Below are 24,410 nucleotides of genomic sequence, written 5' to 3'. Positions count from 1 at the left end.
ATACTATGTCACCGGAAAGTTCTGACAAAAATTCCCTATTATTAAATTTATAAAATTTTGAATTATCCTGGCAACGTCTGAGGGTTTTCACAAAAATTCTAGAAAATTTCTGTAAATAACTCATATTCTTTTGAAATTTCATTTTATATTAATAATATTGAAAAATTACATAAAAATAAATTATGACCAATTGGTCGAGTTGGAGGTAAACTATTGCACCAATTTCTTAAGGAAACTCATGTTTTTCAGAACTTCATTCCTAGTAGCGTAGTATGCCAATGCAACCAATGCTTTCGTGAGGGGGGGGGGGGCACCTAGGTGAAAAAAAAGATGATATTTTTTTTAAACTCTCAACACAAAGCAGCTCCGCAACTGTACAAGAAAGAACAAGTATCATGAATTGAATCCACGCGATTCGAACTATAAAACTTTTTACGTTGAATATGAATTTACCAATATTTTGCATTGGAATAAATCGCATTTTATCAATCTTTTGGTCGGTCAATGTTGTATTTTTTACATATCGCTTTTTTGTATGGCGATTAATGGAAAGTTCCGTATTATTGTGACAAATTTATTTTCATTCGAAATCAATGCGTAGGTTTTTCCCATACAATTCCCGCTATTCTACAATTTGATTATCTACGCGATTTCTGAGAAAGCGCAAAAATTTTTGAGCAATAATTGAGATTGTCGTTTCCGAAATAGAACTGAAAAAATCTGTACGTGTCTCGGTAAGTGTTTATATTTTCAATAAAACTAAACTTATGACAACTTTTTAATAATATTTAAGAAATATCAAAGTTTATCCTTAAATTTGTTGAAATTATTTATCTGCATAAAAACTGAATTGTTTCAGCTAAATTCATAGAAATTATGAGAATCGATCAGAGAATATTAAAAAAAAAGAAGGATAAAAACAGAAACTGTTAGAAATTCGCATTCTGAGTGAATTCGTTGATATTCCTCCAACCTTCTGAAAATAATTTTCACCAAGGATGAGTTCGGGAATCATGCGATGATAGGAAAGTCATCTAATAATAATTCAAGTTTGCTCAATCAAGAGGAAACCGATTATTCTTCGCTATATTCTCACGAACTGAACCCCGGCTGAAATATAAGTCATTTTCGTCAATCACTCAACGTTCGATCCAACCGTTAACGACAATTTCGAATGTTCTTCAATTGAACTTCAACAGCCGTAAATACGGTTGGATTTTTGAAACATCATGCGTTGACTCACGAAGTACTTTGAAAAAATGCCGGTTTATTAGAGTTATGCTCTGTGGTTGGCGGGATCAATGCGCGGTAGAATGTGCGACATTTTTACGCGCCTCTATGGTCAGATATCGGAACTAAAGCCTCCCATCACGATTCGCACAGGTTTCCGGATCCGGGAGAACAAGGCTGGTCTCTTTCATATTGGATTTGATAGCGGACGGAGCTCGTCGTTCAGGCATCCGAAGTTATCGGACCTTTCTAGAGTGAATCTAGAAGTCTCAATCCATTCAGGATGAGAGCAAAGGTGCGTTTAATCTATTTATATTAATATTTCCACCCGATTTTCAAGAGTAATTATTTCAATTATTACTTATATCCGTTAACCTCGAATGGTCGTTATTTTTTGTTCTGTCGAATCTTTTCCATCGCCGCATGTTTTGAATAGTGATGAAAAGTGTGAATTCGTACAATGCACATTTCTCAGAGCAATAACACTTTTCATATTGGCGTCAATTGTAATAGTTACGTATTTCAATGCGATTTTCAAAGCCACGCGTCGCTTTCCCTCCGGCGTAGCGTCGTCAAAACCCGGTTTCTACATTTACTTACTCTACTACGCGGCGGGCGAATTAATCTGTACTTTTTTTTAAACAAGTGTTGAGTAATGTAGTAGTAATGAATTAGTGATTCCAAATTTTCATCGCGCGAACTATTAAGCAAAGTCATCGAACATGTGCCAGAGGATGTGATTAAGATCATTTATTGTAGACTCTCTAGCTAAAGTATTGACATGCGTTCAAAATTTGTATTACCTATATATACGTACAGCGTAATTTACATCAACAAACTTTGTACAAGGATGATATTGAAAGAATTCAAATTGTTATTTCTACGTTTTTGCCAGCAGATTTAATGTAACGAATTTATCTTGCTCAAGTAACAATGAATTATGGTTTGAAAACTCAGCAGAAGTTCAGTTTTTTGTTTGTCAATTGAACTGATGATTTTATTAAGAAGACTCCAAAATTGAATTCTAAACAATTTCTCCATTTCTTTAATTATAACAGTGGCGTAAGAAGAGGATGCGCAGGCTAAAGCGTAAGAGGAGGAAGATGCGTGCAAGGTCCAAATAAATCATTCCACCCTAACATTTGTAAGTATCTTATTTGTCTTTCAATTTTTTGCCACGATGACTCTAGTCAAAACTATGTTTCAGTTGTAATTTAATATTCACATTCGAATGAAAAAAAATTATCCATTACAAGTTTTGATGGATTAACAATTTCTTATAATACAATTTGACGAAAAGTTCTTACCATTATCCTGGAAGTTTTTAGATGTATACTGATTCCCTGGTTTTATCTTTCAGGAGTAACATGGATAATTCACTGACACATAACACTTCATCATTGTTGGAACGAGAGCAAAGCACTAGATCTGCACAACTACTTCCTCTTGTGGATCCAAATTACGAAAAATGTTATCGGCGTGGAAGATTCAATACTTATAAAAATATTTATCTTGTTTTGATACATTAAAACTACCATTCAAGATATTGAGATAATTTAATTGAACCCATTCCATTCAATATCTTGTAGAAATTCAGAGATTTTTACCCGAAAATTACTTTCATTCGTTGAAATAAAGAAGGGAGGGATCTTTATTGCCTGAATTAATTCACTTCGTTTAAACGTTTGATAGGGTAGAATCTATGTAACAAATTATACAGCTCTAAAGCTTATTTCATTACGTATCTCTATAGTTTGAAGTTCTTTTCGTTTTTAATGTAGTCGCGTCTTACAGGAGTTTGAAAATCGTGTATTCAGATTACATGCATCAAGAATGTTCGTGACATTACAGAACTATGTACTCTAGTAATATCAAGTTCAAAAACGTTGACTACATTATTCAACCAATTGTCCAAGTTGCGAATTCATTTCGAACGTCGCGCAACTCATCAAAGACGGGGGTCAACAATATATTTCTTAGAGTAGACCAAAGGCGAAATTGGAAAAATATACATTCAGGCATCGTGTTTTCTCTACATTCTTCAACCACCAAACACCTTACCGAAAAGCTTTCTTTCACGAGAAATTCGAACTAATTCTGTGCGTCAGACCTCGCCAAGCTAATCAACGCAATTCAATAGCGGCGAGCGCAACTCTGATTCGATCTAGGTACCGATAGATTTCTTTTTGGCAAGTTGCTGGTATAGGTACCAAAATGAATGAAAGTTAGTTCCGTACGGCCGTACGTCAACAGATATTGATTTCATTCGGAAGCTTTACAAATAAAGTACGCGATCAGACATACACACATATATGTAAATCGCTATCGCCAGCTACTATTTGCCCAGCCATTCCGTTGGATCCATTCGAAAAGTGACTCGTGTTCAAAAGTTTCATGATTTTGATTGCGAAGGGGTTGACGACGGATGGGCTCCAACGCCTGAATCTAAACTTTGCAAACTAGAGAATGTTGTATTTTACAACACCTGCTTGGAGGGTTTGATTTTCAAACCCTGTGGAGTGTGCTCCATTTCCAAACAGTCCGGTAAAAAAACGTTGATGCATGCGAACAATTGAAATTCTCCGTTTTACACGCGATTGCTTTCTTTGACGCATGTAAATCTTCGAATGACTCAATTTTGATCGATTTTAATTTAATTAAATCGGTGCTTCTCCAATCAAAGTTTCCTTCACAGGTGTTGCCAAAAAAATAGCGTATCATTTCTGGAGATATTTTATACAGTTTTACCGTTTTTCTCAAGTTTTTAATTAAACAGTGTGGCACACTTATCCTTAATGGAACGGAAAGATCTTTCTGGAGGGTATTTTGAAACCATAGTATTTAGAATTAGAAAGAGATTGCAGTTTGAAAAATCTTGGAACATATTTCTTACTGAAGAGTTCATTGATTGTTTAAAAAAAAATTAGCTCCAATTTTGAATTCTAAATATCTTGAACTTGATTGAAAAATGTATATTTAGTCAACGATCTTGGTGAATCGTTTTGCAAAATATCACATTTGGGGTGAATTTCACCCCATATGACTGTTATACGATTTTATTGAGGTATGACCTATTGGGGTTAAAGATGTAAAATTTTTTCACGCTTCTACCTGAAAAACCTTATACAAGAGAATTCAATTTTTTCAACAAACAAGTTTCAGTGGGGAGTAAATAAAGATGTGGCTTTCAAACGAAACACACTAATATACAGATTTATAAATACAATGTATGAAACATGTTTTCTCAGTTATATCAGCTACAGTCTTTAATAATCGGAGTCTGTATCCTGATCGTATATGCTAAGTGGGTCTGCAGATCCTTTCTCAGTTTCCACTTCTTCCTCGCTTTCTGGCACGTCTTTTTCCTCCTTGTCTAGAGCATATCGTCTCCATGGAAATCTGAGAAAAGTAGCAATATCTTTTATTTATTCTCTGAAGAATGTTTACGTTGCTTTATCAAGCATCCAACTATTGCTCTACCTTGTTTTCTTCTCGTAGCAATCCTCCACCCACTGCTTATCAATGATTTTAACACTTCCCTTCAGCTGATTATACTTTGGTGTATTCTTAAAAGCACAAACCAAGTGCGTACAATTGTGATTTCGCCCATTAGGATTAACGACGTATTTGGCTCCCATGGCTATCGCTTTTCGCCTTATTTCGTCCCGTTTCGGATTTTGATATCCACTGAGAGAAAAGGTGACATTTTCGAACAAAGCACTAAAATTCTTGACTGGTTTTTTCGGTTTGGCCGGTTTTCGCCTAGAAGTTTCATTTGCTTGGTCTTTATCAGGCATTAACAAATTACATGTCTTGCACAAGACGTTCTCCTCATTACCCAAGCACAATGAACACCTCGGTCTGCCTTTATTTGTTCTTTCTGACATTGTTGTTTGTGTCTCTGACAAAACATCTGTGGAATTATTTTTTGAACAACTTTCTAAAGGTTTTTGGTCTTTGTCCGACAGTCTCCGTTTCTTAATCCGATGTTTGCTGTCTGCCTCGGTCAATTTCTTTTCATTGTTTGTGGCTTTTGGTGGAGTTGTTAATTTGAAAGAGGGTCTTTTACGGCTTGGAGTTTCGTCTCTTTTTTCATTGACAGTGACAGCGCGATTGCTCTCGATCTGCTTGGCGAGTTCCACCTTGAAACTATTGGGCTTAGGTTTCATTAGCTGAAGGTACTTTTCCTTGAATTTGTCCAAACTGTTGTCACCTTTATCCTCCTTGACTTTGAACCTGCCAAAAGCGTCAAGGTTTCCTGAGTCTAACTTGTCATCGGTGCGGAGAATCAGGAACGAGAGACCGAAGAGAACTCTGGGGTTTGCTGGTTGAGAGCAAGTCACCTTCACCCTATTGAAAACTTTATTGAGAACCTCTGCATTGATTTCCTTTTTTGTAAACAGCTGTACCTGGTCTTTGAAAAGACCGTGGTCTGCATCGTTGAAAGACATGAAAATGTGGCTCACAATTGTCACCCACTCCTCTGGAGCATCGCTACTTGCCCCAGCGATCTTCACCGAACAGCACCGTGAGTTTCCTATGTCGATTCCTGTTATCTGTGACGGCTCTGCCAGCTCAAATATTGCTTCTGCCTCCTTGACTCCTGGCTCTTCGCAGAGCCAGGTCAAAGACCCGATGCCGCCCAAGGAATGTTCGCACAAATTCCTTGCGGGAAATGACGGATGTTCCGAACTGCAGCTTATCAACTTGCCCAGTTTCACAATCATTATTTGATTTTTCTTAGGTACCCAAATATTCGAATATCAAGATTTGCCAAGTATTGTTAGCCAGTTTGGTTTGACTGAATAATCGTTAATTTTTAATCGTTTCACTGGAACAAACAAGATTTCAAACTTTGCCTTGTCACACCAAAAGACGTCTTTTTCTATACTTATACTTTACTGTTTTCCAATTTTATTTGCGTTTGTTATACTTTCTGTCATTTGTGTTCCTAACCTCGAAACATTTTCGTTTCCCGCTAATAAATTTTTCAGTGGTTCGAGCGCGGTCTTGTTTGGAGTCATTTGGAGTGAATTATCCGGCAGACCTTACGTTACTTACAGTGGGTAAGGCAGCATGGTAAGGAATTGTTTTTACTTGCCGCCAATTTAACTTACTTTTTCTAGCGTGAATTATGCCTGAGTTGTAATTCACATTATTTTGCCTCTTACTATTCTAGAATACTGAAAGCTACTCAACTATGAAGTGAACACCATTCACATTTACAATCAGACGTTCAGTAGTATATTTTTTGTATAGTAAAATTGGTGAAAAAATATTTGCCACTATTATTGAGCATCCACCTAAAAATTTTCAAGAAATTTACACAAATGATTGAAATTTTCTTTTGAGTACTTTCTAGTACTTCGAACACTTTTCAGATGTTTCAGAGTTCCGATCAAAAAATTGAAGTTGAAAATGAATTTTCTGTGAACATTTCTCGAGAATCATTTGACAACTACGCAGACAGATGCTGAGGAGATTTCAAAAGTTTGGTAGCCAAATTTCAAGACATAAGTTAGAACAGGATCTGAAGTATTGAGAAATTCCCTATTGTCCTGAAATCTTGGTGAAACTCGTATGCCATTATTTCGAAACTCTGCTAGTGTTTGAATTGCGCAAACGTAATACTAAGTGTAATAAGATATAATCAGAGTTTCTGAAACTTGTCTAGCGCTGTTCAAATCTTTGAGAATTTTGTCGAAAAACTTGGAAATATTTATCCACCATGGAAATATCGGTTCCAAATAATTCTGCGACACATTATAATCTTTGATAAGAATCCCAAAAGTTCCGCAATTAAAGAATGAACCAAAGAGAATGGGGAAGTGAACTGCTATTCAAATTTACTCATTCAGAGTTCACTTTTCCTGGTGTAAATATTATGAAAAAATAGAGGTCTTGTACAATATTATTTTACGGCATGATGCTTCTAGAATGGCCAAAAAAATGTCAGCTACGGCTGGCTACGGATTTGATCTTAAAATATTTAGATAAGCCGATCATGGAGTAGGAAAAGACTCGGTCGGTAAAGGTAGGATGTTTATATACCATCGAAGCATAAATGACCCATCCTGATCTACAATCTCCACAGAACGTTGATTTCGTATTGCGTGACGTATATTGGCTGCCAGCGGCTGAGGTGGGGGATTGAACAGACAGAGCCACGGCCGACGAAAAGCGAAACTCCAAGGGTGGCAAGCAAAGCAATATGGCGAGATGTGTCGTCGACGTAGGGACGGTGAGGTGTCTAAGTGAAAGAATGGTAAAGATGCAGAGAGAGTCGCGAAATGGGTTGATAATGATGTAGTGGATCGTCGAGAGTGCGGTGAACATTTAACAAGTGTAAATAGAATCCAACCCGTTCGTCCCGGTATTCCGTGCCCTGTAAAAAAAGGTGCTGCTAAAACATGTCTTCTACGGATAAAATAAAGGTCGCCGTTCGGGTTCGCCCGTTCAATCGCCGAGGTTGGTACAAAAGATACAACACAATTTACATCGACGTTCGGCCACAGATTTTGCGATTGAAGCGTTGGTTAATCCGCGGCTCATTGTTGTTAAAAATCTAATAAAATCCACGTTAACCTGCTGAATGAAATACTGGTTCGCTGCACAATCGGGCAGCGCGCGGCGGCGGCGGCGACGGTTCTTCGCCAGCGCCGTAGATACTTTCCGAGAAGTATATCATTGATTTCGCATCCTAAACCGAGGAAACTGGCATCGCCAGAAGATTGTCAATTATTGTTTTCTACATAGCCTGGCCAAGTTCTGAACTGAACATTCGATCTGTAGTGTAGAGCGAGAAATCCAGGTCTCGTAATTCCCACCTACCGTATTTATTTCATGCAAACACAACTTGAACCTAGCATTATCTACATCGGCGCTTCGAACTTCGCTCACTTGTGATTACAAATAACTGCAAATAGCCACGACCACATTCGCTAATCGCTACCGCTTTCCCCTATACCTTTACGTCGACCTCAGAAAAGAAAAGGAAAGAAAAGAAAGACAGACAAGACACTTACCGATCTGACGCGTGTGGCTGGTTAAAATTGTAATTTACGCACGCGATATCGGGTTGTAAACCTTTCGAGTATAATATTCATCCATGAGTCTGCGGATGTCAGGCCTACTTTCTGTCAGTCGCCTGGCTTTGTCCTTTTTTTGGTAATCTTCAACGTACAGAGCTCTCTGTAGTAGGCAATTCTAGTCCATTCGTCTGGTTCATGCCGTCCGGATTTATCGAAACAATAGCGAAACGATTCGTATTTTGAATAGTTCGAAACTTTTTAACAGTTCGGGCAACTTCAGAGCGATCTTGCAGCCCTTGATCACAATGACAACCGTCATACTATGAAAATAATGATGAAAAATTGTCTTTAGAATAATTGTCTGCTAGCATTTCAATTCGAATCTGTAATTGAAAGAAACAACGGAGCCATGTGCAACGTGAACAAATTTAAGGGAAAATAATTGACAATCGTTATTGTAACGAACTTTTGAATTCTGTTATCTGCAGTAAACCGTAAAAAAGGTCCTGAATAAACCAAAGTGAATCTTTTTTAATGCCGTAACTCTTACAAGTTAATCTTAATGTTATTAAATATTCTAATTTCAGTTTTGTTTCGTTTGGTTAACATCACAAACTTCAATTTATAAGAAGAGTATCACACTTCCAGGTCATGGATTCCATTGAAACATCTAAGGGTGTTTCTTTGGCCTAAAAGATGTAGCCATCTACTTTCAAAATTCAATGAATCAGGTCGTAGAAAATTTAAAATAACTTCACTATGATTCTGAAATAATATATACGTTTACACTCGATCTATGGTGGAATACTATCGCTCTGAAACTTTATGAGAAGCTGAGAGCACGAAGAAAATTAATATTTAAGGCAACAACACATAACAATTGATCTGAAGTTATAATTGTAACAGAAATGAAGATGGAGCTATTTGACGAAACTTCAAATCACAGGCTGCGTATTTTAGAACAAGGATATGACTAGAAGTTTGAGTAGAATCCATGATGTAGAGGCTTTATCGAGACCATTATATACTCCTTGTCAGCGGGCAAAATGAAAACAAAATAGTAAAAAACGCGAATCGTTGATTCGCGAACTGTCGGAGTCTCCGCGGCTCGTCTGTCCGTTCAGCATAGATGGTGTATAATAAATACACCGCGACATCTGATTATCACTTTACCTGCCTTCCGAAGGCCACCGACCAAGCGACCGACGACACATTGTTCCAGCCTTTACAATGAGTAATTCAATGTCGGTGCGGTAAACTGTTTACGTAAAAATAAATAAATTGTGCTAACCTGATGAATCGAGACTACCTGCCCTGCCTATATACCCGCTTATATATCATCACATATATATATATATATATATATATATATATACACACACACACGGGTACCCACATATCTACATAATATATAAGCACTGTACTCTGACCCTGCAACGCGATTTGTGCATATCGCAAGGTGTTTCAAAACAGATAACGTCGGATTCAAGTACACCAAGATTGCTTTTTATTACAGTTATATATAGTCTGAATTTATATGGTAAGAAGAAATTGTTGATTTTCTTAGTTCAGGAAGAATTCAAAAAAGGTGTGCAGAAAATCGATTGTTTTTAATCGCATTGGTTATAATAGAGTTTAAATATAAATTTTCTCAAATTCGCGAAAATTTGACCACATAATCGACTTCATAATCTTCAGTTTTATCGAGTGATATTTTGTTATCTTGGGCAGCACCTGGCTCGGAGAAATTATAACTATAATTTTGGGGTTTATTTCCTTGATCATTCGTGGCTCTGGGAATCTGAAGTAGTTGTTCGGTGACTGATAATATTACAAGCGATAGATAAAGGTTATTTTGATGTCAGAAGCACGGGCTTTGAACTGAAATAAGGTTCTTTATCATCACGGCGGTTGATTTACGGAATACTTGCGTGGGCCCCGGTAAAAATCAACACAGCCCATTGGCCGAAAAGTAGTCCCATCAAATCTGTAACGGGATTTAGTTGTATAAACATTTTAAGAATGCCTGGTGCAAGAACTTTCTATCATGATTCAAACTTTCGCAATATATTCTTGTCAGTCGTGAAACTGAAGCTAAATTTTTTCTGAATGTACTCGTTTCGCGTTAATGCACAATATCGCAGGTTTTTTCGAACTCGCGGATACCTGATTTATTCCCAACATTATATTGGAAATCGATATAGTTAAATAAAATTTCAATATTAGTAAGTGGCTGTATTATAATTTTCACCCTTTGTAGCATACTTTTTTTTATTTCGAAAAATTGCACAAATTTTTCATTAATTTAAAATTAATGAATTTTTTAATCTTGACTTCAGCTTGCGGTGTTAAAGAGACGAAAAATATTGCGTCTTGGATCTGCTGTGGTCAATTAAAAAAAATTCGCAACTTTGAACTCAGTGCAATATAAATTATTCTTTCACATTCTCACGCAGGTTTCGTTTGCTTTCTTTCATTTTGTCGCATTTGTGCTGCTAATTTCTTGTCGCATTTTTTAAATCAGTAAACCGCATAATATACTGTGCAGTTAGCGTGGCGTTGCGACTGCCATAAGTTTAAAAAAAACATCTAAAATACTGATACGTTTTGTTATCGTGATCGCGGGCTTGAGCCGATTGATAAGTGAATAAACTGAGACACCTGAATCATTCGATCAGAATCCATTAGTCGATTAGGTCACGTGCATGATCCTCACGCTGCAGCGCGGTGATGACAAATCCTGAATTGAATGAAACGCTTATCGATCTCAATTATCAGAAGCATAACATTGAGACGAGAAGTCTTTTTCAGCGTCTATAAGATGTAAACTCCATAATCAATGTTCATGGGGAAAAATTTTTGAACGAAGCAAAAAAATTTGTTGAATTAGCGAAATACGATAAAGCAGCGAATGCAGTAACTAATTAGGTGACTCAATCATTCGGCGTTTGAATGATGCGAAATTTAGTTGGAATCCTTGAAGAAAAAATATGGAATCAACGTTTAGCAAAATTCAAATCAATTTTAGCTATATAGTTTTGTTAATTTAGCGGAAAGTATGAATTACATGACTCGGTCGATAACTGTAGAACTATACCGTTGCATTCTTTTCACGATGTGCAGAGTTCAGTCAACGTAGGTATAATATACGCTTTTCGATTGTGGCGTTGTTGGGATGTAGTAAATATGCTGCACCAAATCAATACATTTCGTTCATTCGAATTATGTTTATTTTAGTTGGATCAATAAAAGAACCATATGAGTCACGATTGGTATTTAAGCCAGTAGTTTTTTTTTTTCTAATTTTTTTCTCACGCGTGGAAAGTTACATGTTAATTGTCAAGGAATTATGTCGTCTTGCTTTGATATAGTAAATGCGATTGATATATCCTATATCCAATCATTTATAGTTTAAAGGTATAGGACATGTAATATCTAACTTGCCGACTGAACTAATCGCAACTATTTATACTCGTTAATTATAATTTTAGCATAGTGAATATTGACTTTAGTCATAAGTATGATCAAGTTATCAAAAAAATGTTTATTTATTCTGTTTAAAAAAAAGTCATTTTCCTCATTTGAAAAAAATTTTCGCACTGTATTTCGTTGGATTATGTGAAAATTGCTAATAACGATACATCGGTGTAGCCCGCGAACGACTACCTCACAACTTTGATTTTGGTATTATTACGGGTATTTGATATATATATATATATTTCTTATTCCTTGTGATCTCATGCTTTTGAGGACACTCAGCATGTGAAAGGAAGTGTCAAGCTCGTATCTACATATGTACTGAAGTATATTATACCCCTAGTTACTATAAAAGGAGGGAGAAACCAACTTGCGTCAGACACAACAACAATACTAATAACAATGTAAACAATAACGTAACAAAATATCTCGATACCACGAATCAACAATCGTTTCGTGTTGTGTATTTTTCTTGACAGAATACAAAGAAAAAAAAATTTATTTTCACATGTTCGAACTTGAAGCTGTAAGGAAAAGTCATCGAAATTGCAATTATGGACGATGTAAAATGACGTGAAGCGAAGCGAAGTTTGTTGAATTCTGTTTTTTGACTGCTTGTTAAAATTCAATTGATTGAGAATGCCTGTTCCTGTATAATCTTCCATGTGGCAATATTAAATGATTGATTTTTTCTGTAATTTTCACACAGAAATCGAACTGGGAACCCAGTGCGTCGTCGAGATGACGAAGGACCAGACGATCCTTCAACATCCAACCTCATTGCAGGATAAAATCGACCGGTGAGTCATGCCTCTATGTTGTGCAGGCGTTTCGTGTCACACGTCATCGACTTGAAATATTAAGTAAAATCATCAGTGTGAAGTTGTCTTCACAGGTTGATCGTTGAAAAATTCAAATACAAACCTCTGAGACTATCAACAACTTGAAGGTAGTTTCGAACGATGGTATTTAAATATTTGATTGTATGAGAACACCATTTGTTGTAGGTAAAATAAATTAGGTACATAATAATGGGAAATAACATGTCAGTATATAATGGACACCTGCATAGGTATATGTGTAAGAACAGCCTTCGAGAAGCTAGAAGAATTCTCGGTGTAGTGGAATATCGATCCGTTACGTCACGAGTGACGCGGAGGGTTAAGCCTCGCCGTTTTGCACAATGGCCGCCGAACGAACTTACAACTCCGACCTCGATCACAGATCACGAAGGCAGCGATCAGGTGGTCGCGTCGTCCATATTCAATATAGCCACCCGAATCGTGTATTGTAAATCATCAAATCAACATATCTACCTAGAATTTGTTATATAAACACATGTACGCTTGATCGGAGCCATATATACTGAATTGATTGATTGATTGATCGACATTTGTCACTGTGTACTTACAGAGTTTTTTCTGCTATCCTAGTAATTGCAAACTAATGACCCACTCGATCTATACGATCGATGATCTCACTATGGCGGAGTCGGTAAGGATGGAATCTTGAATTACGATCGGGCCCGTCGACCATCGGATCTGTTGCAGATTTGTTCACTATTATGTACAGATTCCTGTATATAAAACATGACTTTTTTTTATTGTAAGGGTTGGGGCATCGTGATGAACATTTTATAGCCTCAAGTTCTTGGCCCCAACTATTCAACAACAACTGTTCCTTTTCCAACATAAAATCGGCACAAATCAATAACAGTTGCGAAACTAAAAATCACACAATTTGGAATTGAGCTTTTTCTGTCCAGATTTGGGATTATAGGCTGATCTCCTATTATCTCGTTTCAAAATAACTATCGCATTCCCTTGTTTTTCTTTTTCTGAAAACTCACGCTTGCTTCTTCCTACAAATAATTTCAAACCGTTGTATTAAAGGGCGATTTTTAGAAATGTAGATTTTGAAGAAACCTTGACTTATCTTCATCAATTTTGTTACCTCGTCTTTTAGTTTCTCTCGTCAATCCACGTCATTTTCTACCCGAAGTGAACAACGAACAACGAACAAGCAAACAAACAAGTCCCACAGCATTTCAGCAGCGAGCTCGACGTATGAACTAACTCTTTGTGACTCATCATGCACCGCGCGAGAGTTCAACTATAGTAGCAATTTTTTTCACTTCTTTTCTTTCTTCTATTTGCCTTGAGCTGACGCTCTGCCTTGCCATACAATTTATTATATTTTTTTTCTGCAAATAACGAGATCTCAAATTCCATTATATTCGCCAATCAAATTCCATGAATCTGTTACTATGATTATCATTATTATATAATTTATTATTGTTATTATAAGTATTATTATGTGACTTTAAGGCACCTGTAGCACCTTCTTAAATATTTTGATCGGTATCATTTTTCGATGAAACAAAAAAAATTCATGTCTTTATATTCTTTTGTTTATATTCCATGGCGTTTGGAATTTCAGGTTATAAGATTGTCAGAATCCAACCGGCTACCGTTAATACATTTACATATATATTAGGGGTGTTCGGTATCGAATATTTTCTACTGGTTTCCCTAAAGATTTTTTTTTTATTTCCCATTTCAGAGGGAAAATAAGTTATTGTAATTACCCCGAAAATTAAGAGTTGAGGATTCACTAGATCTCGACATTTCGAGTCATAGAGAATCACTGCCGACCATTTTCGGATGGACTCGCGTGTGTGTGGGATTAATTTTTTCATCCGCCGTTATCGCGATAACCAGTTACCGAATTTCAATGATTTCCGTGTCAATCGAAGCAGCTATTCCAAATTTAGAACTGATTAGTTTAGGGCTCAATTCGATTTAGGGTTCCGTAATTTTTGAATGATTTAAGTAAGAAAATTCCAAAAAATCAAATAAAAATTATGGTGTCTTGAGAACGGAGAAATAGATTTGAATGAAAATTAGTACCACGAGGATTTTTCGGTTGCTGATCACGAATGTAAAGTCGAATTTGCTAAATTTAAATTTGGCGTATGCTGCACAAAAACTAAAAACATTTGAATTTATGTGAAAATTGGTTCTTGAATGTTTGTTGGGTGGTTGATCATGATCTGAGGTCAGATTTGCGAAGTTCAAAATGGCGAATCTAATATAATCTAATATGAATCTGATGGTAAAAAAAATCTAAAAATATTCCAAATTTCGTAGAAATTAGCAGATGAAAGTTTTTTAATACAGAATCAAAGGTCAGACTACCCAGATTTATCGCGGAGGATCCATTATGGTGCTTCAAAATAAAAGAAATCCTCATATTTCCATGTAGTGTGATACCTGCGGGCTTTTAAATTGTTGATTACTCGTTCGAATTCGTAGTTCGAAATTCGAATTGAATATTATTATTTTTTTTCTATTTCTTGGAACCTGCAGTGTAAGAATGGAAAGTGCGAGGGCTGGCTTGTGGCTAGCCTAAAGCCGTTTGTTAATCCGTATATTCGGTATATCGAAATACAGTTGTTTCTGTAAAAGCGAAATATTGTTTTTTTCGGTAAAAACTGTAATTTCAACCATAATAAAACCTAGTTAATCGGAAAAAATGAATTTCTGATACCCAATAAACACAGAAATATTAAGACATGTGTCTAAACTGCAGATCAAAGATCTTGACTTCATCCTATCAAGCAAATTCACGTTAGCAAAGCAGGCATTAATTTTATGATCAGGAACATGAACGTCATCAATATTTCGATATCGGTAGTGAAAGCTCTTCCTGTTATATTTTGCATAAAAAACATCCTAAAATTTTCGGAATACCGAAGTACCGAACACACCTAACACACACTCGTATACATGTAAAGTACAAACTATAGAAACGTCGTCGGGCGTAATAATTCGCGTGACCTCCGAAACCTTTCAGGATTTTTGGGGTAGGTGTAGGTCTGTAAGGTATAATACACCATGTATCGCATATAAACGTAAAGTCCATTTAATCACGACTTCGTGCTGGATAGCACGCGACATTTTCTTTTGCACTCTTCTCGCTTTTTTAATCCCTTTATATTTGCTCATTCCCTTCTCCATCGCAACGACTGTTAGAGGTAATAATTATAATATCAATAACAATAACAATAATAATGAAAATTGAATGTAATATATATCTTTAAAAGACACAATTGACGCAGGATTATATCGCTCCAATATTTGCCTCTTGCACAATGCCGTAATAACATACACGAGGGACCAGGTCCGTAGGGTAATCTTGAGGTTTTTTTTTCGATTTTTCTGCTGAGCCCCGAGTTTTTTTTTCTTCCTATTCTACAAATTCTTTGGGGCTGTATTACGTGTAGCCTTTTTCCGTTCAAACTGCCGCGCAGCACTTTGCATGCCTCCATGGTCTTACCTTTCCTTCGCAAGTATAATGTAATCATGCGGATATTCACGCATACGAATCATGATATAATATTTTCAAAGACGTGGATTAAGTGTATTATATTTCATACATACAAATTGTATTTTGCACGTTTTACACACCTGCATACATATGTACATATACATTGTATGATATACGTTCATTGTTTTACCGAAAAATTTTACCTCGCTTAGTTTGCTGCAGCGTTTATCGCATAAAAAACGCTTACGAATATTGTATTGTTCTGTTTTGAAAATATCTGTAAATACGATAATGATGGCGATCATTATTTTTTGGAATTTGTTTTGGAATTCATAAAAGCAATTCGAAAAAATTTGTGCTCCACGCATCATATTTATTGGAAAGGATTATGAATACAAATGATTCTAAATGTATGTAAAATAGCAAGAGTTGGAACCCGTCCCAATTGCGCTCCATTCGCGTGATGTCATTATTCAATATTCCATCATGATAATTGATGGCAAAATTTTGGTTTTGTAGGTTACAATATTATTATGTTGAAGTTAGTAACGTTATTGGAACGATTCATGCTGAGGAAAAACCGTTACTTCGCGAGGTTGGAATTGTCTGAATTTTGGTAAACCGTAATAAAACAAAACACACTCATATTTAGAAGAAATCTTAGTTCCTTCAAAATCATTAACAAAAAATTTAAGAAAATGGTGATTTTTCCCCCAATGTTTCGTTACGATAAAGTTACTAATTTCAAACTCGTAGAATATTGGCGCAAGGTGAGGTTAGGTCATACGCTGAATAGTGACGTAACGAGAATGGCGGGAAAAAGAAATCGTCAAAAGCACCTCTGACTTTTAAATTTAATCGGCAATACATTTTGCGTTACTGGTGTAATGAACATGTTGTGTATTTTTTTTAACAGTTGGTTGTTGAGTTATACCTTGAAGAAAGAAGATTTATTCAAAAAAAAAAAGTATACCTATAATAAAGTTTTTCAACGCCTTCACGTTGGATTGCGTAACGCTGCGGTTAGGGTTTGTTTTCATTGACCCTGCAGACTCGAGTTTAGCTCGCACCAATAAATTCCACTTGTGGGCCAAGGTCATCTCTTGTTCACCCGAAAACGTTGCCTCCTTTCGCCCCGTAATTCTGATCCACGATTCATTATCCATATTTTACTCGTTCCTCGTGTTCCTCCTGTTTGTGTAATATTTAGATGTAGTGTGACTGTCTTTTATTCACTTTACAGAAGACTGTATAATTAGTAATGTTTCCCTATTTTTATACTCCTTAATCGTTATGTACTCTCAAATATAAGAGGGCAGGCCTGCTGCAGTAAAATTTATCTTTCTATAAATATCCGATCAGCTTCTTACTCTTCAAGTGCATCACGGTGCCTAGCTATAAAGATTTTGTTCCATCACTCATAATAATGTTTGCCTTCTACTTCCGTTTAGATAATGGTGACTGTTTAAATTGTAAAACAATCATTATTTCCGGAACAACGGCTCGAACGAGTCATGTATAAAATTGTGGTGAAAAATTGAATGTTTGATGGAAATATTGGTATTCGAACTTTGTAAAGCTTTCACGGTTTTCCGTTATCGAATATATAATATTTATGTTTATAACGTAGAATTTAGCGTGGACATTTTTCACAGCTTCATACCCGGTTTTATATAACGATTTCCGTCAATTTATTCATTGAAAGTGCCTTAATCTGAAGGGAAGTAACATTTTAGGCCTGATTTAGTTGAATCAGGCGGACGATCGTTCTCGGCAATGGCGGCTAAGGCTGCAGGCGGCGTTTCAACAAGGGTTGATCCTTAATTAGAAACTAGAGTAACGTTTTCGCGGCGTTGTGTCTGGGCATAAAAGGGGAGAATTGGGGGGTTTACCCAAAATTTACTCTCTTTGCCTCTCGAGGAATTTCATCATACAGTTAAGGTTAGAGTCGTTTCGTCCGGACTCATTCACTCCGTCCTGCTGCGCTGCGAATTATTAGTAATAATAAGTTTACCTTATGTAATTTAATATTCAAATCTTAAGGTAGTTCACTCGAGATTGTTCAACGATTTTATTAACGGTTATCGTAACAGAACTTCGGTAGTTGTTTAAAATTCGGAATTCAGAACACAATTTCAAATGTGTTCAAAGTTCAAAATTGAAATCCGTTGCTATCTAATTAGCAATGAATTGAACTTTCAATCACTTAGTTGGTCGAGTGAATTCGAAAGTTTTAATTCCGCAATTTAGTCACACGAAAATTTTATGCTGTACCTAAATAATATTATATAATCGGTTTTTTCTTAATTTATCTCTTTTTTCAGGAACAAACCGAAAACTTTTGCTTTTGATCACTGTTTCTTCTCGCTGGAACCAGGCTCTGATCTTTTTGCTAGTCAAGAAGTCGTTTTCAATGCGTTGGGTCGGGACATCCTTGACAACGCATTCCAGGGCTACAACGCGTGCATTTTTGCATATGGACAAACTGGTAACTTGGAAATATGATCGATATAATTCATTTGTTAATTGTTTTTTTTTTTTGGAAAATAATATGGTGTGATTTGTACGTCTTTTTTTTACCGCTCAAAACACTGTGTGATGATCAATTCAATTTTTTTCTACAGGTTCTGGGAAATCTTACACAATGATGGGTAGCGGGGACAACAAGGGTATTATTCCCAGGCTGTGCGACAATCTTTTCGACATGATTGCGAAACAACAAAGTTCCGAACTGAGTTACAAAGTTGAAGTTTCTTACATGGAAATATATAACGAAAAAGTGCACGACTTGTTGGACCCGAAACAAAATAAACAGTCGCTCAAAGTCAGGGAACACAACGTTTTAGGACCGTACGTCGATGGGTTGAGTCAACTCGCCGTTACAGCCTTTCAGGTTTCACATTTTTTTACTTACAATGTTTATCTTTGTGACAAAACTTAGATTCTTAATTGAAAAACTTGACGTGATTGACTTCCGTTATTTCTTAAATAAGTGCGAAAGTTAAACTGGCTTTTCCGTTACATTCCTCAATTAGACCTCAGATTTCTCAAATTCGTGATGACTCGTACATTGTTCCACAAACTATCGAACACGATATTCGAAATTTAAATTTACCTGTTCCTGATTCTCGAAATAATCAAATGTTATAATCGAAAATTCAATTAACTTGTCTACCATCCCTTCCAAAATCGGATACTACATTCGAATTTTGAACTAATTTTTTCATTATTGTCTAAATTGTGTTTGATTTGCAATTTCAGGACATAGATAATCTAATGGCGGAAGGAAATAAATCTCGAACAGTAGCAGCGACGAATATGAACTCCGAAAGTTCTCGCTCGCATGCGGTATTCTCTGTAATACTAACGCAGACTCTTACCGACAGCAAGAGCGGAGTCAGTGGGGAAAAAGTTTCTCGCATGTCGCTTGTAGACCTGGCGGGCAGTGAAAGAGCTGTCAAAACTGGTGCCGTAGGCGATAGGCTTAAGGAAGGAAGCAATATTAACAAGTTGGTATCCCGAAGTCATCTCTGCTGCAGCAAGATAACATATTCGGTCAATAATACAATTTTCAAATCGGTTCCAGGTCACTAACCACACTAGGCCTAGTAATATCAAAACTAGCTGATCAGAGCTCGAGCAGCAAGAATAAGGACAAGTTTGTACCTTACAGAGACTCGGTACTTACATGGCTACTTAAGGTAAGTTGAAGAATCAACAACTTTACTTTAGTTATGGAACTTTATTTAAAAAGGTGAATCGAAAAAAAAAAGGTAAATAGGAGGTTTGGAGAATTTATTCAAAAGACATCTTAATGAGAAATAATTTGAAACCTGCCAAGTTTTGACTAAAAAAAGCATCTATTAGTATATATTATTAATATATATTTAATCATAAATCATTTTACGTGATCTGTAGATCATCAATTGACGAATAAAATGAGCTTTAATCCATCAAGAGTGGACAACAAATGAAATTTTTTAACTCTTGAAGTTACCGATACCGAAAGGTTTTTTTTTTTTGAATTTAATATTGAATTGCCTACTTTTTTTTAATTGATTTTTTCACTCAGCTAATGAAGTTCGTTATATCGATGTGAAAACTGTCAATATTTACAAAAAATCAATTGTTTCATTCGTTTGAAATTGATTGAATAACTCAAATGACCCAAAAACTATGATCAGGACAATCTTGGAGGAAATAGCAAGACTGTGATGGTCGCGACAATCTCACCTGCAGCTGACAACTACGAGGAGACATTGTCAACCCTGAGATACGCGGATAGGGCTAAGAAAATAGTGAACCATGCTGTTGTCAATGAGGATCCGAACGCCAGAATAATAAGGGAACTTAGACAGGAGGTTGAAGCACTGAAGGAAATGCTGCTGCACGCCACGGTGAGAATTTTGTTAATTTTAACTCGATTTTTTTTAGATTAATCATCATAAATAAAGAAAACGAAGGGTCAAAAAATAAAACGCAATTTTTACTCAGGGTCACGGATCCGTCGTTGGTCAGCAGCGTACCGATATAACTGAAAAATTATCCGAGTCGGAGCGTCTGATGAAGGCGATGTCCCAGACGTGGGAAGAGAAGTTGGTGAAGACTGAAAAACTACAGCACGAAAGGCAGCAGGCTCTTGAAAAAATGGGAATCAGTGTACAGGCATCGGGGATTCAAGTTGAGAAGAGCAAATATTACTTAGTAAACCTCAACGCTGATCCCAGCTTGAACGAGTTGCTGGTTTACTATCTCAAGGTCCGTCATAGTGTAATATCCCAGCAAATTATCAACATTTGGGAATATTATCCGTGTTTTACGTTGCTCGCAAAAATCTTGCAAATTATGGCAAAATAAAGAAAAAGCTACACAATAATTCAATTTGACTAGCTTAAACATTATTCATTTTCACTAAAATTAGATAATTCTAGAATGCACAAAAAATTTTAGAAAGTCCTACAAGTCTCAAATTCTGATCAATCTCGCACTTTAGAATACCAGTGTTAAAAAAACTGAGTAATCAAAATTTTTCATTTTCTATTTCTACCTTATGTTGTCTAGGAACGGACATTAGTCGGCGGTAGATCGGCAGCAACACCTCAGGACATTCAACTTCACGGATTGGGAATTCAGCCTGAACACTGTGTCATAACTATCGAAGAGTCAGGACTTCACATGACCCCGTTGACCGGGGCTAGATGTTTCATAAATGGCAGTCAGGTTACCGATAGAACCCCGTTACATCATGGCGATAGAATTGTCTGGGGAAATCATCATTTCTTCAGAGTAAACTGTCCCAGAAGCGCTACAGGTTTCTAAATCATTATTATTATTGTTATTTTTTTTTGTTGCTGTCATTATTATTCAACTAATAGTATTAATGATAAATTGATAACTGCTATTGCAATATTATTGTTGATGTTATTGTTACTGTATATTACTATCACATTGTAAATAGTTATTTCCATTGCCTTGATAATTTTGATTGAATTGTTATTTCTTTTTACTGTAAACATCCAAGCATTGCTATAGTCTTGTCGCAAAAACGTCAATCGGAACTGTTTTTCAGCTGTTAGCAGTGAGCCTCAAACACCGGCGCAGACCATAGACTATAATTTTGCCAGAGAAGAACTTATGCTGAATGAATTGTCAAACGATCCGATCCAAACCGCGATTGCCAGACTTGAAAAACAGCATGAAGAAGATAAGCAGGTAAATAATTTATCGTGAAACAGAAATCTAATTATCTGTTACTGGAACTGTGAAAAATTTTTGAAACCCGTAAATTATTTCAGACAAATCTCACCTGTAAAAATGCCCATTTCCCTTAAAAAAGTTTTATAATAAAATATAGACTAGATTTGGATAAAATGTTTGAAGAGTGTTATTTGCTGTTGATTCTCTGGATCACTTTTAATTTTTTCACGAATCTACTTTTTGGTATCAATTTGCAGTATCAATAAACCTCAATTTTTTACTTTCACCCTGCACAGGTCGCTCTGGAGAAGCAGCGGCAAGAATACGAGCGACAATTCCAACAGCTGCGTAACATTTTGTCACCATCAACACCATATTCGCCTTATGTTCCCTACGATCCGCTACGTGGAAGTCAAGGCGGCAAGTTGCCAGCCTGCACTCCAACAACGCAGATGCGGGTTGAAAAATGGGCTCAGGAACGTGATGAAATGTTCAAGCGCAGTCTCGGCCAGTTGAAGGCTGACATCCTGAGAGCAAACTCTTTGGTACAAGAGGCAAACTTCTTGGCCGAAGAAATGGACAAGCAAACCAAGTTCAGCGTCACCCTGCAGATACCCCCGAATAATTTAAGCCCCAACAGAAGGGTATGCGGTTTTAATTTTGGTTATAGATTTGGTTAATTTCATTGTTTTGGTCATTTTTCAGACCCTTTAAATATAATTTGGTTTATTTAAGGATGCATTGGGGTTACAGTCAAATCAAAAATAACGTCAAGCTAGTATCCAATGAAATTGGTCAAAGCAAACAAATTCGGAAATAAGAAAATATGTTCGAGATGCAATCATCTTCAGATTATCAATTACTGAACTATATTGATGTCAGTACAAGGTTTTAAACTTTTTTTCGCCATCAACAGGATAATTTTCTGAGGAAACTAACCAGAATCTGATCCAGTTACTACTGTTTTTTAATTTTTTCGTTTTGATACATTCACTGAACCGTACACCAGATGCATCCTCAATTATATTAACTGCACATTGCACCGGTTTTTCCTTAGTTCCTTGAGTTCTATTAATTGTTTATATTTTGATTTTCAACACTCTTACCACCATGTAGAGTGTATTCTTTCAGCGGGGGGCATTTGTCAGCGAGCCGGCAATACTGGTGAAGCGAATGAATATGGGGAGTCAAGTTTGGTCGATGGAGAAGCTGGAGAACAAACTTGTGGATATGCGTGACATGTACGAAGATAGGAAAGACTCGTATAATAATCAGCGACTGCCGATCATTAAGGTAAGCACCTGAACCCAGACGTAACGTGAAAATTTGAAAACGTTGTGACATTCAAAAAAGTAACGACTTTTTCCGCGCAGGATGAACTGCCGGGTAAAACTCAAGACCCGTTTTACGAGTCCCAGGAGAATCACAATCTTATTGGAGTAGCGAATATATTCTTGGAGGTTCTCTTCCACGACGTGAGGCTCGATTATCACACACCAATCATCAGTCAGCAGGGTGAAGTCGCCGGTCGACTTCAGGTCGAGATCAGTCGAACGTCCGGACAGTTTCCTCAAGATCGAATTTGCGAGGCAGCTTCAGACGCTTCGTCCGGCGACTCGGCGTCTTCCGAGCAGGAGGACTATTCAGAATCGAGTCACATCACGTGCAGAATAACTATCAAACAAGCCAGTGGCCTGCCGCTATCCCTCAGCCATTTTGTATTCTGTCAGTACATTTTTTGGGGACATCCTGAGCCCATCGTCGTCCCGCCCGTCGTCAACCCCGAATTACCGGCTACTCATTTAGTTCCCGGGCAGAGAGACTCCCTCGCCTTCAAATTTGAACACACCAAAGACTTCACAATTCCCATCACTGACGAGTTTCTGGAACACTGTTCGGGTAACGGTTTTTTTTTTGAATTTCTCAACCGTTATTCGACTGTTTTGAAATTCCGGAACATTATCATTGTGGGCTACACAGTGGAATCCCTATCCCAATAAAAAAACCCTGTTTTATTTTTTTTTCCTACAAGAACTTTAAAACTAAACGTTTTCGAAAAGATGTACCCTTTTTTAGTCAGTCAGTTACTTTTTTTCATAAATTAAAATTGCCTAAAAAAAATCAATTTGATGCTTGATACTAGTGGTTATACTTGCAACTTAACATAGAACCAAAAAAATAAAAACACACATTGAATGTCAAAGCTCTTGTATATTTCGCAAAACCATAATTCTTATGGTGTAATTGAGTGTCGTCATCTACGGAATACGTGTGCTCATTCAAAAATTTTTTATTCCTACATTTACTTGGAAATATAAACATTGTTGTCAAGCATGAACTTGATTTTTTCAGTCCATTTTAGTTTATGAAAAAAAAATAAATAATGATTACGAAACTTTGAAAATTTCAACGCATTTTACATTAAAAATGTTAACATTATCTGAAAATTTGTATATTTACAGGGGATTCTTTGTTCTATGATATGAATATGTTATTGAAGTTTAATCGAAAAAATTGCAGAACGACAAAAATAACGAACATCCTAGCGTGCATCTCATTTTGCTCTATTCAATCAGTACTATCAGAAAATATTGGAACCCTAATAATCCCTCCTCCCCCTATTTTCACAATGCCTTTCTCTATTTT

General features: G+C 36.5%; 2 protein-coding genes and 1 long non-coding RNA gene across 11 annotated transcripts in view; 2 read left to right on the top strand and 1 right to left on the bottom strand.

Annotated features, from left to right (window-relative positions):
- Window positions 1-1,367: 1,367 nt before the first annotated feature.
- On the top strand, window positions 1,368-2,776 carry LOC124404547. Its single transcript, XR_006929015.1, has 3 exons — window positions 1,368-1,525; window positions 2,289-2,374; window positions 2,591-2,776. It is a non-coding gene; the product is annotated as an uncharacterized LOC124404547 (long non-coding RNA).
- A 1,639-nt stretch (window positions 2,777-4,415) lies between these two features.
- LOC124404534 (DNA repair protein XRCC1) lies at window positions 4,416-6,208 on the bottom strand. Its single transcript, XM_046878741.1, has 2 exons — window positions 4,711-6,208; window positions 4,416-4,629 (listed from the first exon to the last, which is right to left on the bottom strand). The coding sequence occupies exons 1-2, from the start codon at window positions 5,955-5,957 to the stop codon at window positions 4,497-4,499; spliced, it is 1,380 nt and encodes a 459-aa protein (XP_046734697.1). The 5' UTR covers window positions 5,958-6,208; the 3' UTR covers window positions 4,416-4,496.
- Window positions 6,209-7,426: 1,218 nt separating this feature from the next.
- Window positions 7,427-24,410, top strand: part of LOC124404527 (kinesin-like protein KIF13A) — a 32,111-nt gene continuing 15,127 nt past the window's right edge. For 3 of the 9 annotated variants that reach the window (XM_046878730.1, XM_046878733.1, XM_046878727.1), the window contains exons 1-13: window positions 7,428-7,698; window positions 12,448-12,538; window positions 18,392-18,555; window positions 18,692-18,960; window positions 19,329-19,576; window positions 19,654-19,768; window positions 20,252-20,464; window positions 20,562-20,825; window positions 21,129-21,378; window positions 21,637-21,779; window positions 22,061-22,408; window positions 22,881-23,057; window positions 23,138-23,663. In XM_046878730.1, coding sequence (XP_046734686.1) covers window positions 7,641-7,698; window positions 12,448-12,538; window positions 18,392-18,555; window positions 18,692-18,960; window positions 19,329-19,576; window positions 19,654-19,768; window positions 20,252-20,464; window positions 20,562-20,825; window positions 21,129-21,378; window positions 21,637-21,779; window positions 22,061-22,408; window positions 22,881-23,057; window positions 23,138-23,663 — 2,866 coding nt within the window. In that variant the 5' untranslated portion in view covers window positions 7,428-7,640. Of the gene's footprint in view, window positions 7,699-12,447; window positions 12,539-18,391; window positions 18,556-18,691; window positions 18,961-19,328; window positions 19,577-19,653; window positions 19,769-20,251; window positions 20,465-20,561; window positions 20,826-21,128; window positions 21,379-21,636; window positions 21,780-22,060; window positions 22,409-22,880; window positions 23,058-23,137; window positions 23,664-24,410 lie in introns of all 9 variants that reach the window. The other 6 variants (XM_046878735.1, XM_046878728.1, XM_046878729.1 and 3 more) reach the window with 3 other exon arrangements.

The sequence above is a fragment of the Diprion similis genome, chromosome 3 (genome assembly GCF_021155765.1).
Source record: "Diprion similis isolate iyDipSimi1 chromosome 3, iyDipSimi1.1, whole genome shotgun sequence".
In the NCBI taxonomy this organism is placed as follows: Eukaryota; Metazoa; Arthropoda; class Insecta; order Hymenoptera; family Diprionidae; genus Diprion; species Diprion similis.
The sequence above is the reverse complement of the archived record's forward strand: the minus strand, read 5'-3'. Positions and strand labels throughout refer to the sequence as shown.